A 14,558-nucleotide genomic window follows, 5' to 3' on the forward strand; every position below is an offset into this window, starting at 1 on the left:
TAACACATTGGTGAACAATATGTAGCGCTTTAAAATGTCTTCATCACATGTTTTCTTATAGACTGTGGCCCGCCCCTTTATCACTGATTATACTTTATTTGACTTTTTTTCATAGATGAAAATGTATTTCCCCTGATGTAGTGATTTCAGCACGAAATGCGTTGGGAAAATTGATTGTATGGATTATCTGGAATAACCTTGGAATGTTCTGGAATGCTGATATAGCTGTGAAGCAACAGCTCATACCAAAGAGAAATTTCAGAAATTTGAAAAAATGAAAAAATGAATAAATTTGAATGAGAACTTGTCTTCTCTAGATTACTTTATGAGTACTCTTCATTTGAAATCTTGAAATCTTGATTAAACATTGGAGTGATCTAAACGACTCCCCAAGGAGTGCGATTGGCTATTCTGTCAAGGGTGACAGTACCTACTCAGACCCACTGAAAGCACACACTGCACATCTAAGAAGCTCCCTAGAGCAGCCTTCTCAGCTTAAGCACTGGCATAGTGAAGTAAGGAGCCCGCCTGAAGAACGACCTGCTGAAAATGGGAGGGGCAGCTCAGGATGTGCCCTCTCCGAGAGCACACACAGCCCCCTAGAGTAAGCATTTGCACACTGAAGTGAGGAGCTCTACTGAGAGGCAAACTGCTCTTAAAAGGGAGGGCATCTTAATCAATCAATCAATCATATCATTTGTAAAGCGCACTACTCACCCGCGTGGGTCTCAAGGCACTGGGGTGGGTAATGCTGCTACTGCTCGAAAAGCCAGGTCTTGAGGAGTTTTCTGAAGGTCAGCAGGTCTTGGGTCTGCCATAGGTGGATGGGGAGGGTGTTCCAGGTCTTGGCGGCGAGGTGGGAGAACGATCTGCCGCCTGAGGTCGTTCTTCGGAAGCGGGGGACTGTGGGAAGGGCGAGGTCGGCAGAGCTGAGCTGGCGGGTGGGGGTGTAGAAGCTGAGTCGTCTGTTGAGGTACATTGGTCCGGTGTTGTGGAGTGCCTTGTGTGCGTGGGTGAGGAGCTTGAAGGTTATCCTCTTGTTGACCGGGAGCCAGTGCAGGTCTCTCAGGTGGGGTGTGATGTTGCTGCCACGCGGGATGTCGAGGATCAGTTGTGCAGAGGCGTTCTGGATAAGTTGAAGCCGTCTCAGGAGTTTGGCCGAGGCTCCTGCGTAGAGGGCGTTTCCATAGTCCAACCTGCTGCTGACGAGGGCCTGGGTGACCGTTCTTCTCGTTTCAGTGGGGATCCACTTATAGATCCTACGGAGCATGCGGAGGGTGTTGAAGCAGGAGGAGGAGGAGACGGCGTTGACCTGTTTAGTCATGGAGAGGGTGGAGTCGAGGATGACCCCTAGGTTGCGTGCGTGGTCGGTGGGTGTTGGAGCGGTTCCAAGTGCGGTCGGCCACCAGGAGTCGTCCCAGGCCGAAGGGTTGGATCAGAGGATGAGGACCTCCGTCTTGTCAGAGTTCAGCTTCAGTCGGCTGTTCCTCATACATTCAGAAACGGCCTTCATTCCTTCGTGAAGGTTGGTTTTAGCGGTGTGGGGTCCTTAGTGAGGGAGAGTATCAGCTGGGTGTCATCGGCGTAGGAGAAGATGTTGAGGACGGGAGAGGTGGGTGAGCGGTGCCATGTGGATGTTAAACAGAGTTGGGCTGAGGGATGAGCCCTGGGGTACGTCGCAGATGATCTTGGTGGCTTCGGAGCAGAAGGGGGGAAGGCGGACGCTCTGTGTTCTGCCGGAGAGGAAGGAGGTGGTCCAGTCCAGGGCTTTCTCTTGGATCCCAGCGTTGTGGAGGCGTGTTCGTAGTGTGTGGTGACAGACTGTGTCGAAGGCGGCTGACAGGTCCAGGAGGATGAGGGCCGCCATTTCTCCATTGTCCAGCAGGGACTTGATGTCATCGGTGGCGGCATTGAGGGCAGTCTCGGTGCTGTGATTGCTGCGGAACCCGGACAGGGAAGGGTCCAGGATGTTGTTTTCCTCAAGGTAGCGGGTCAGTTGTTTGTTGACAGTCTTTTTGATGACCTTTGCCGGGAACGGGAGCAGGGAGATGGGCTGGAAGTTCCTGAGGTCCTTGGGGTCCGCCTTGGGTTTCTTGAGTAAGGCGTTGATCTCAGCGTGCTTCCAGCTCTCCGGGAAGGTTGCTGTCTCGAAGGAGGTGTTGATAACTTTCCGGAGATGGGGTGTGATGGATGTGCTGGCTTTGTTGAAGATGTGGTGTGGGCATGGGTCTGATCGAGATCCGGAGTGGCTGTTGTTCATGATCTTGATGGTGCCATCGTCGTTGATGTTGGTCCAGTAGAGCAGGCGGATGGTGCAGATGGTGGTCGTGGAGGCGGAGGTCTCAGTGGTTGTCGGGGCGGTCGTGGCATTGAAGCTGTTGTGGATGTCTGATCTTGCGGTGGAAGAAGGTGGCCAACGAGTCGCACAGGTCTTGCGAGGGTGGGACGTCGTTGGTGTTGGAGCTGGGGTTGGAGAGTTCCTTCACGATGTTGAAGAGCTCTTTGCTGTTGTGCATGTTGTTGTCTAGGCGGTCTTTGTAGGAGGCCCTTTGGCGGATCTGATGAGGTGATGGTGTCTGTGGGTGGCATTCTTGTGGGCGGTGTGGCTGTCCGGTGTTCGTTCATGGAGCCAGATCTTCTCCAGCTTTTGGCAGGTTTGCTTGGAGGCCCGGATGTCTTCAGTGAACCAGCTGGCTTTCTTGTTGGTGTGACTGTTGGAGGGTTTCTTGATCGGGGCGAGGGTGTTGGCGCAGTCGTTGATCCACTGTCTGAGGTTGCGGGCGGCGGTGTCGGGGTCAGTATGGTCGGAGGGTGGGCTCTGGGCGAAGGTGGTAGTTAGCTGGTCTTTCGTGACTTTGCTCCAGCAGCAGTGAGGCATCTGTTGGGTGTGGTGGTGCGTGGTGGGTTTCTTGAAGGTGAAGTGGATGCAGCGGTGGTCAGTCCAGTGGAGTTCGGTGGTATGGTTGAAGGAGACGTGGGGGCTTGCGGAGAAGATGGGGTCAAGCATGTGACCGGCAGAGTGGGTGGGTGTTGTGACGAGTTGTCTGAGTCTGAGGTTGACTAGGTTGTCGATCAGGGTGGTGGAGTTGGTGTCATCGTTGTTCTCGAGGTGGAAGTTCAGGTCCCCGAGGAGGATGTAGTCCGTGGAGGCGAGGGCGTGTGTGCTGACGAAGTCGGCGATGGAGTCCCTGTGGTCGTGGTCCGGGGGGGTCTGTAGATGAGGGTTCCTCTGAGGGTAGAGTTGGGGTCGTGGGGATCTGAAAGTGCAGGTGTTCGGCGATGCTGAGGGTGTCATCGGTGTTGGTCGAGACAGAGTGTTCCGGCATGGTTGGATAAGAAGGAGAGAGCTAATCGTGTGGTGCCCGTGATTCAGTCATCGAGTGGTGAGAGTGTGACGGACCCGGTTGGAATAGTTGACTGTTTTGCTGAGTATTTTCGCGTGGTTTATACCCCTGTGTCTGTGAGGGATGTGGCTGACTCTCGCCTTCTGTTGCGTGATATAGCTCTGCCCAGTGTTTCCGATTTGGATCGTGTAGCGTTGGATTCCCCCTTTACTGTTGATGAGATAGCTACTGCCATCCGTTCACTCCGTTCGGGCAAAGCATTGGGCCCGAACGGGTTGCCAATTGAACTGTACAAGCTACGTCCCGACAGAGTGGCGCCATATCTTCGCGCCATGTTTCTGGAGTCCTGGGAACGGGGTATTCTCCCATATGATCAGCGTCTGGCCACGATAGTTGACATCCCCAAGGATGGTAAACCGCGGGACCTTTGTTCATCCTATAGACCCATATCCCTGCTGAATGTTGAGCCCAAGGTATTGGCGAAACTCCTGGCGACCCGCCTTCTGACGGTCATTAGTGACTTGGTCCATCCAGATCAATCCGGATTTATCCCGCATCGCAACACGGCTCTTAACCTGCGTCGTCTCCACGGTGCGATTGCGAGGGCGGGGCTTCTGACGGAGCCGGCCATTTTGGCGTCGTTGGATGCCTCGATGGCTTTTGACACTGTGGAATGGCCTTATCTTTGGGCGGCTCCTGAGAAATTTGGTTTCGGGCCTGAGTTTATTGGTTGGGTCAAGTTATTGTATGCTGAACCCCTAGCACAAGTAGTGGTAAACGGTAGAGTTTCGACCCCTTTCACCCTTGGCAGGGGAACCCGTCAGGGTTGCCCCTTGTCTCCGTTGCTTTTTGCACTTTCCTTGGAACCGTTAGCTGCATGGCTTCGGTGGGAGCCTTCGCTTAAAGGGATTCGCTGGTCACCGGACTTTGAGGACCGCGTCTCGCTTTACGCGGACGACATTCTTTTATATCTCACCTCCCCGCGTAAATCTCTGACTGTTTTATTTGATGTTCTTACTTCATTTGGAGCCAACTCAGGCCTCGTTATTAACTGGGCCAAGTCCTGCGTGTATGTTCTTTCGGGTGTTTTACCCCCTTTGCCGAGCAGACTTCCTATACAGGTGGTCCAGTCTGGCTTCAAATATTTAGGGATCTTCATTACGTTGGACTCCTCGCTCCGATTTGAGCGTAATCTCCTCCCCCCGTTGCTTAGATTGCGACTGGACGTGGCCCGTTGGCGTAAGCTCCCTTTGTCTCCTCTGGGCAGGGCGGCTCTGTTTAAAATGATGTCCTTGCCGCGGTTCCTCTATGCGCTCCAGAATTCCTATGACGACATCCCCAAGACCTACTTCCGAGAGATCGAGAGTCTTCAAAGGCAATTGATTTGGGACGGGCGTCCACGTATTGCCCTCGCGAAACTCACCATCCCTTGGTACGACGGGGGCATGGCGCTCCCCGACATCAAGAGATATTATTGGGCTTCCCAGTTGTCTGCTATTAATCACGTGATGTTTTCACCGGGTCGAAATCCTGCATTTGAGATGGATAAACTCCAGCTGCCGGGTGGGGACTTTAATAGAGCGCTTTATTCTCGATCAGCCGGGCGCCATCTTGTGGGTCCGTCCAGGATTGCAGTCACTGTGTGGCGAGCCGCGAATGTGAGTTTGGGATGGGAGGATCGCATGACATTGGCGACGCCGCTTTATGCCTCTGAACGTTTGGGGTGCCTCTGGTCTACTAAGGGCTTCGACCGCTGGGATATGATTGGGATATGTAAGGTGGGTGATGTCTGTTCGAAAGGTAGTGTGAAGTCGTTCCAGGCCCTCCAGGCGGAATACGGTTTGAATGGTAGAGAATTTTTTCGTTATCTGCAGGTCCGACACGCCCTCGCCTCAGTCCTGACTCCTGATGAGACCCTGCCCGAGTCTTCCCCCCTCGAGGATCGTGTCCTTGATGGCCACCTGCCTGATAGCACTATTTCCCTGATCTATCAGAAGCTGATCAATAATCGGGCAGACTTATTGGTCCGACTTCGGGAGGTTTGGGTCGGCGATGGGTTGGAACTGGACGACGAGGATTGGCAATCCGCACTCTCTTCTCCGAAAGAAGTAGCCATCCCTGCCCGTCTCCGTTTGGTTCAACTTAAAATCCTTCATCGAGTTTATGTCACTGGTCCGCGTCTGGTGACAATGGGCTTTTCCCCGGATGGGTTATGTAAGCGTGGTTGTGGGTCGAGTGCTACTTTTTTACATATTCTTTGGGAGTGCCCAGTGGTGGCGGCCTACTGGACTGCTGTGCTTGAGGTGATGACTGTTGTGACTGGTGTTGCCCTGCGGCCGGAGACACGACGGTGTCTGTTGAATGTGTGGGAACCCACTGACTACTCTGTAGCCCAGACCAGATGGGCTACCTTGGGTTACATGATTGCAAAACGGGATATTGCGCAACTCTGGGGCGCATCCAGACCCCCTGAGGTCTCGAAATGGGAGGACAACATGGACTGGTCCATGTTTCGTGAGAAGACTGTATATGTGGCCAGGGGCAGACCCAGGGCGTGGACGAAGATTTGGGGCCAGTGGAATGAATATCGTGGGGATATTTGTACCCCTCCCCTTGTTGGCACCACTGATGTTACTCTATCTCCCTAGGCGAGCGTTCCCGGAACCTTTTCATACTGTCTTGTGCATTTCCGGTTCTCCCCGCTGCTCCCCCCCCCCCCAACCTTATTAGAGTCTCAGGGCTCTTGTTATGTTCTCCTGATTGCTGACCATCCCCTCCGTTCTTTGGGCTGACCTTGATTACTATGCATTCGCCTTTTTTAGTGTTTGTTGTGTTTATGTATAAAACAGAAAATCAATATGCTCTGTGATATGTTTGGAGTAATGCTTGGTACTTGATTTGTGCCTGACCACGGGAATACATTTCTACTTATTTCCTTGTGCCTTATTATTAGCGGCCAGCCCGTGAGGTTGTAGGCCCGTTCTTGTATTTTTCTATGCTTGCTCAAATAAAGGTTTTTGAAAAAAAAAAAAAAAAAAAAAAAGAGACAGAGTGTTCCTGTGGACGATGGCGATTCCTCCTCCCGCTCTGTTGGTGCGGTCCTTGCGGGTGATCTTGTAGCCTTCTGGGACAGCTATGGCTATGTTGGGTGCCGAGGTGGGGTTCAGCCAGGTCTCAGTCAGGAAGGTGACGTCTGGGGAGGTTGAGTCGAGTAGGTCCCAGAGTTCAACGGCATGTTTTCGGGCCGAGCGGGTGTTGAGAAGGATGCATCTGAGGTGGTTGGGTTCTTTCCTGGTCGGCAGCATGGTGGGGCGGATGCTTGTGAAGCTGCAATTCCAGCAGGTGAAAGCTCCGTGGGTGCGCTTTGGGGCAGCCAGGAAGCAGGTGTGTGGTCGTCCGGTGTTGAGTGCGTGGAGGGTTCTGGCATCATAGCGGTGTCCGGCGTTGTAGCGTTCGTGGTGTCCAGGGGTCCTGGTGCTGGGCGCGGTCCGGGCACAGACGGGCTTGCCTTAGGAGTGCCAGCGGCGCGCCAGCTGAGCGCGGCTTCCATATGAGGGTATGTGGGAGGGAGGAGCAGCTGGGAGGCGGGAGCGGGGCGGCGAATGGGATGGCAGGTGGGCGGGGCCGGAGTGGCGGGAAAAATGGGCAGGGGCCGCGGGAGAACTGGGCACAGGAAGAAAAAACAAGTTTAGGCAAGAAAACAAGTACAGGCACAGAGGAATAAAAACAAGTCTGGGCAAGAAAGCAAGTTAGGCACAGGGGAATAAAAACAAGTCTGGGCAAGAAAGCAAGTACAGGCACAGGGGCATAAAAACAAGTCTGGGCAAGAAAGCAAGTACAGGCACAGGGGAATAAAAACAAGTCTGGGCAAGAAAGCAAGTTAGGCACAGTGGAAAAATACAAGATTAGGCAAAAACAATGCAGGCAGAGTCGTGCAGCAGCGTGGGGAGCGACCTGCCTGCGAGCAGTGTCTTAGGTCCCTTTGCCTACTGAGAGCACATCAGAAAAGCTCCCTAGAGCAGCCTCATCAGCACAGGCACTCACGTAATGAAGTGAGGAGCTCTACTGAGAGCACACACAGCACATTAGAGATGCTTGCTAGAGCAGTCTCTTCAGCACAGGCGTTGTGAAGTGAGCAGCTGTACTGAGCACACACAGCATATCCGAGGAGCTCCCTAGAGCAGCCTCATCATAGGCACTCGCTTAAGTGAAGTAAGGAGCAGCTCAAGAGGCAAGGCCAACAATACCTCTAGCGTGTCCGATGAGTCCACAATGATCCAGGGAAGAGCACTTCAGCACAGCTTGGGTCAGTACATTCAGTGAAGGAAGGAAGCACTGTGGAAAGAACCTACTGCATTCCTTGGCAGTTCAATTACCTTACAACACTGGCCTCCATCAGTTGTGCATGCATTTCCTTGTTATTAGAAAAGGTGAGGGTGCCCAACATGTCTTACAACCACTGCTAAACTGCTAGGTCTCTGTTCACACCTATCTAGATATGATACACATGATAAAATGTCTGCAACGCAAATATTACACCAAATAGTCACCAGTGCATTGTCAGTGAACTGGGGAAAAGGTGGTTTACGAGCACTGGAGTATGTCTAGACTGTATAGAGATGTACACAAGAAACATACGTTTTATGAGCTGTAAAGAAAAGGTTTTATCAGTAATTCTGCAATACTGGCACTTGTTGCAGTAGATGTAGACTAGTGAAGGGTAAAAAGCAATCCACAAACTAAAAGCAAGGCAACTCAGCCAGGCCTTCAAGTCATACCTCATAGATGGGTGCTACAAATGGACACTTCCTTGCAGGGACAAACACTAAGCAGAGAGGGCAAGGAAGAGTAGTGGGTGGGAAAGATATACTTAAACAATGACACAAGGTGAAAGAAGAACCACACAACACTACTGAACCTTCAGATAGGTAATCTGTTATTGTCCCTCCTTTAGCCTACCTGTGGTTCCACACTCTGACGCCATCAATTAGCTGCTGTCTAATAAGTAGCGTCAGTGCTAGACCCTCAATAGTTCTATATTGCTACTAATATTATTACTAATTTTCCTGTGACTATGATGTTACCAGGCCCATTAGCGAGATCACAGACGTTCCTCCCTCCCAAGACCTCTGTAACAAACTCAGCACCTTCTTCCACCACAAGATCAGGAAGATCTACGACAGCTGCGACATCCTAGACCCGGCCACTATGCCCGACACCATCGCACACAACCACACTGCATCCCAACAGACCTTGCTCTGCTGGACCCCGCTTACAATTGAGGACACAATCAAGACCATGAAGACCATCCACTCAGGAGCCCAGACGGATCCTTGCCTGTACCACACTTTCCACAGAGCAGCTGCCATCATCCCCCAGCTTTGCTGCACCATCAACTGCTCCATTGAAACCGCCACCTTCCCCGACGACTGGAAACCAGCAGAGATCAACCACCTTCTGAAGACCCAACAGTATCAGGAACTTCAGACCCATCTCCCTCCTCCCCTTCCCAGCCTAGGTAATCGAGAAGGCCATCAATGCCTTTGTCGCCATTTCCCATCGCGCCCTTATCAAGGGACTCCATGACACTGATATCTGCAACAAGACATTGGACAGGATCCACTCCTTTCTCACCGGCCAGACTCAACGAATTAGACCACCACTGTTCCACTCAGAACCCACGGAGATCAGCTATAGAGTGCCCCTGGGTCCAGCCCCACCTTCTTCAACGTCTACATGGACACCCTCGCAGCCATCGTCAGAAGCCACAGATTCAACATTGTCTCCCACGCTGACGACACCCAGCCGATCCTCTCTCTCACCAACGAATCCACAACCGCCAGAACCAACTTCCACAGTGGAATTAAGGCCGTTGCTACCTAGATGAAAGACAGATGCCTCAAGCTCAACTCGGACATGACCGAAGTACTCATCCTGGGACCCACCCCTTTAGCCTGGGACGACGCCTGGTGGCCAACAGCTCTGGGTTCCCCCCAACCCGACGAATCACGATCGCAACCAAAGCATCATACTGGACTCATCGCACACAATGAACCGCCAAATCAACACAGTTTCTTCAGCCTGCTTCCACACGCTCAGCCTGCTTCGAAAGACATTCAGATGGATTCCCACAGAATCCAGAAAGACAGTCACCCACACACTCATCACCAGCATACTCGACTATGGTAACACACTCTATACTGGCGTCACCCAGAAACAGCTCAAGAAACTACAGAACATTCAAAATGCAGTAGCCAGACTGGTCCTCGACAACCCAACTCCACCTGCCCCCCCTCCCAACAAAACATCACGCAACAACTGAGACAACTCCACTGGCTCCCAGTCAACAAAAGAATCACCTTAAAGCTCCTCACTCACCCCTACAAAGTTCTACACGACGCAGGACCAACATACCTGAACCACTGCCTCGTATTCAACGCAAAACTCCACTGGCCCAACTCGCCCTAGCCTCCACACCAAGGACCCTCAAAACCAGAACCGGAGGAAGTTCGTTATCCCACCTCACCGCCAAGACCTGGAACACCCTGCCCCTCCAACTCAGGCAATTCGCGTTGCTGACCCAATTCAAGAAGGACCTCAAGACCTAGCTCTTCAAATGATCCTCCACCCCGTGTGAACAGCAGCTCCCCACCCCCAGCGCCTTGGGAGCGGTGAGTAGCCACACTATAAAAGCCCTTGATGGATTGATGTTACTTGGCCCTAGAAAGAAAATCGAGTTGTCTAGGAATCGTAGAGTAATGGCATATTGTAGCACACAGTCTATCCCAATTACCCCAGCACTAAGTTGTACGATGCTTAGACGCTCCAAAGCTTGTCCTGTTTTAAATATGTGAATGAATAAATTAAAAATTGATTTTTTAGGCTTCATTATTATGAGAATTTCTTTGTCAGCTTTTCCTCACTTACTTGGCAGTTACAGAAATCTTTGATCCCTGCATAAAAAAAAGACAAACTTCATATAGCTCTCAGTTCAGCTCTCAGTTCAGTGGCTCCCACCTCAGTGGCCACCAGTTTCAACAATTTGACAAGCCTGGCAGCAGTCACTACAAATGTTCTAAAAAATTAAGACCACGCTGACTGGCCACAAGGTACAGGGATGTGAGCCAATCTTGCTTTAGCTTTATTTAACTTCTGAGGCAACATCCGGGTAAAGGCATCTGAAGCAAGTACCTTATCACCAACTTGCTTCCACAACCAGATGCAGTTACACATTCATCTTAGAAGTAGAAAGCTTTTGATGAGAGTTCAATGACTTATAAAGTCTAGTCCCATTATAGCCTCAGCCTAGGCTGTCCTAAACCTACGAAAAGATAACATGGTTCTTCAATTAAAGTTTTTTTTTTTTTTTTAAATGTCCCCCTTTCGTTCCTCCCACTGCAGACAATGAAATCAAGACAGCAAGTAATGGAACAGCAATCAATTTTCTAATAAAGACCCCAATCTGGCCACCATCTTGCTTCCCAGAGAGGAAACCTCAACACTGGCGTGTCTGTTAGTTAGAGTGCTTTTTAGATTTTTGAGGCTCTCCTTTCTAGGGACTTGAATGGTTATTTAACGCTTAAGGGAAGCAAACATTTTCAGGTCAGTGACAACTGAACAAAAAGGTTCCAACAGTTTATGGCACCAGTGTTAACGTCCAAATATCAAGTTGTGTTGTCGCAGTGTCAGAAAACACAAAACAAACAGTCACATACAAGAAAACAAGACCGATGTCAAGTAATTACAAACAATGGCAATTTAAATATGTCAATTTCCTAATACACACTCTAGCTCAGGCTTCTCCAACGAGCAGCTCGCGAGCTACTGATAGCTCTCCTGTGTCCAGGGCCTAGCCTCCTAAATTGCAACACTTTGCTCGGTTGAATTATTATATGCATTCCAGCATTAATGTGTGTATTTGAAACAAAATGTGTGTAATTTCACATTCATAAGCTGATGTTTGGAAAAAATATTTGGATTTCCAAAATATATTTAAACTGATATTTGAGTGATTAACTGAAAGACATTGGGTGAGACTGATCAGTAATATTTGAGTGTTGACATGTTTCTCTTTTGGGCCATAATGAATATCATTCCTCCGGATACTCTACTTCTCTACTTCTTGCAATTCAGCAAGGACACTAGCTGATCTATACAAGCCTATGCATTCAACAGTAATTTGGTGCAACATCCTCCATGTAGTTTATCCTGATAACTAATTTGATATCCTCGCCTTGAGTCAAGACAGGAATTCAAAGAGCATAACTCTTACAAGTAAGACATCTGCAGAACCACTTACCCTCCATGGCATATTTCATATCCTGTGCAAAGAGGCCCCACATGACTTCAGCACTGATCTTCCCCACACTCAGTTCCTGAGGAAACCTGCAAGGAATGAAGGCATTGTTTGTTCTTTTACATAACTGTGTCTGTATTTGATGTGTCTGATTGTCCCTCAATCATATCAGTGGAATCTGGTACCGCGTCATGGATTCCAACAATAAGAACAACAATCTTTCAAATCAAACACTCCCTATCTACTCGAAACCTAGTTTCCTAAGCCCTGGCAACCAGTACTACATACTGAATAAAGTGTGCTCCAGAAGCTCCAGGAGTCAGGCAGTCCACATCCGATGTCACATGAACTGAATGTGCCCTTCGATACCTAAAAGACACCTGTTAGGCCCAAGCCCTCCTTCGTGCCTGTGGGGGCGTCTTTTACTGGAGATAGTTACAAGCCAATGACGCATTACTACCCCAAACTAAAGCCTCTCTGTATTTATGGACCTATCTCTATATAATGCAAGTGTTCGATTTACTTCATTGTTTGGGCACAATACACATGGCTTTGGGTTGTGAATATACTGAATATGCTACTTACCAGTATGCATCTGTTCTTGGCATGTAGGGCTGCTAACATTCATATCTTATGCATAGATCGCCGCCTAGTGTTGGGTCCGGATGATTGCACATTGTTGTCCTGGAAGAGTCTTCCAAGTATCACGAGATAGGTGACTCCTCCCCTGGACTACAGTGCGCATGGGCATCGACTCCATCCCCAGATTGTTTTTAGCCATTGTGGCAGAGATGGAGTGAAACAGTGTAAAGGATGTCCATGCTAATGATGAATATAGAGAGAGTATCTGCAGCCGCTACGGGCACCGGGGAGGAGGGCGGGCGATATGAATGTTAGCAGCCCTACATGCCAAGAACAGATGCATACTGGTAAGTAGCATATTCAGTTCGAGGCATGTGGGCTGCTAAATTCATATCTTATGCATAGAATACATAGCAGTCCCTCCATTAATGGCGGTTGCCCGTGCCAGCTGCAGAAGCTTGAAAAAGTGTCTTGAGAACAGCCTGTCCTACAGCTGCTTGCTGTTTTGAATGCACATCTACACAGTAATGTTTGGTAAATGTGTGTGGTGTAGACCATGTGGCTGCTCTACAAATGTCTTCTAAGGGAATGTTCCCCAGGAAAGCCATGGAGGCCCCCAATTTGCGTGTGGAGTGCGCCCTTGGGGGTATTGTTAAAGTACGTTTAGCCTTTTGATAACAGATTTGAATGCACTTAACAATCCATCTGGCTATTCCTGCTTTGGAAATGGGGTTGCCTTTGTGCTGTGCTGAGAAGGCAACAAAAAGTTGTTGTGTCTTTCTAAAGTGTTGTGTTCTGTCAATGTAGTACATTAGCGCCCTCCTAACGTCTAATGTATGAAGCATTCTTTCTGCTACTGTTTGTGGGTTTTGGAAGAATGCAGGCAGGTCAATAGTTTGGTTGATATGAAACTGTGACACCACTTTAGGAAGGAATTTGGGGTTAGTGCGGAGCACCACCCTGTTGGAATGTATCTGTATGAATGGCTCTTGGATTGTGAGCGCCTGCAGCTCACTTACACGTCTGAGCGATGTGATAGCAATGAGAAAAGCCACTTTCCATGTGAGAAACTGAATCTCGCAGGAGTGCAGTGGCTCAAGAGGTGGGCCCATCAGCCTAGTGAGGACCACATTGAGGTTCCACACTGGACCTGGTGGTGTTCTTGGAGGAATGACTCGCTTCAGTCCTTCTAGGAAGGCTTTAATGGCAGGCACCCTGAAAACAGAGAGGTGTTGCCTATTCTGGAGATAAGCCGCTATGGCGGATAGATGTATCCGAATGGAAGCGTACGCTAGATTGCATTTGTAAAGATGTAACAAATAGCAGATGATGTTAGGAATGGATGCATCTAGCGGGTTGATATTGTTGTCTGTACAGTACATGACAAACCGCTTCCATTTAGCTGCATAGCAAGCTCGGGTAGTGGGCTTTCGTGCCTCCCGGATGATGTCCATGCATTCTGGAGGCAGATTGAGGTAGCCAAATTCTAAGACTTCAGGAGCCAGATCGCCAGATTGAGCTGTCGCGGATCTGGATGCTGAATGTCGCCATGGTTCTGCGTCAAGAGCCGGGATGTGAGATGCAGCCTTTGATGCGGTACCATGGAAAGTTCTAGAAACGTGGTGTACCATGGTTGGCGTGCCCATGTTGGAGCAACCAGGATGAGAGTCATCGAGTGTTGCGTTAGCTTTCTTGCCACCAGCGGAATGAGAGGCGCTGGGGGAAAAGCGTACGCAAATTTGCCTGACCAGTTCATCCATATCGCATTCCCTTGCGATTCCGGGTGAGGGAACCTGGCGGCAAAGCTTTGGCATTTTGCGTTTTCCCTTGTGGCAAACAGGTCTATCTCTGGATGACCCCACTGCTGGAAGTACGGGTGGAGTACTGATGGATGTATCTCCCACTCGTGCATTTGATGGCTGTATCTGCTTAGCAGATCCGCCATCTGATTGTCCTTGCCCGGGAGGTGTTCCGCCATGAGGAAAATGTTCCTCTGAATGGCCCACTTCCACATGCTCTGAGCTAGATGAGACAGCTGTGGAGAGTGTGTGCCTCCCTGCTTTTGGATGTAGTACATGGCGGTCATGTTGTCCGTCCGGATCAACACGACTTTGTTGCACAAATGTACTTTGAAGGACTTCATCGCCATGAAGATTGCCATCAATTTCAGGTAGTTGATGTGCAACTTCTGCTGCTGGGTGGACCACAGTCCCTGCACAGTGTAGTGGAGCACATGAGCTCCCCACCCTTGGAGAGATGCGTCCGTTGTTAGGATTATCTGTGGCACTGGCTCTTGGAACGGTCGGCCCTTGCAAAGGTTGTGTGGATTCCACCAA

At 50.1% G+C, this 14,558-nt stretch overlaps 1 protein-coding gene across 7 annotated transcripts in view; it reads right to left on the bottom strand.

Moving 5' to 3' along the window:
- The window catches only part of UNC13B (unc-13 homolog B), a 3,555,093-nt gene that overhangs the window by 830,974 nt on the left and 2,709,561 nt on the right, over nucleotides 1-14,558 (bottom strand). For all 7 annotated transcript variants that reach the window (XM_078674667.1, XM_078674666.1, XM_078674664.1 and 4 more), the window contains one exon: nucleotides 11,644-11,729. In XM_078674667.1, the coding sequence (XP_078530793.1) occupies nucleotides 11,644-11,729 (86 nt within the window). The remainder of the gene's footprint in view (nucleotides 1-11,643; nucleotides 11,730-14,558) is intronic.

Source organism: Lissotriton helveticus, chromosome 2_1, assembly GCF_964261635.1.
Source record: "Lissotriton helveticus chromosome 2_1, aLisHel1.1, whole genome shotgun sequence".
Taxonomy (NCBI): domain Eukaryota; kingdom Metazoa; phylum Chordata; class Amphibia; order Caudata; family Salamandridae; genus Lissotriton; species Lissotriton helveticus.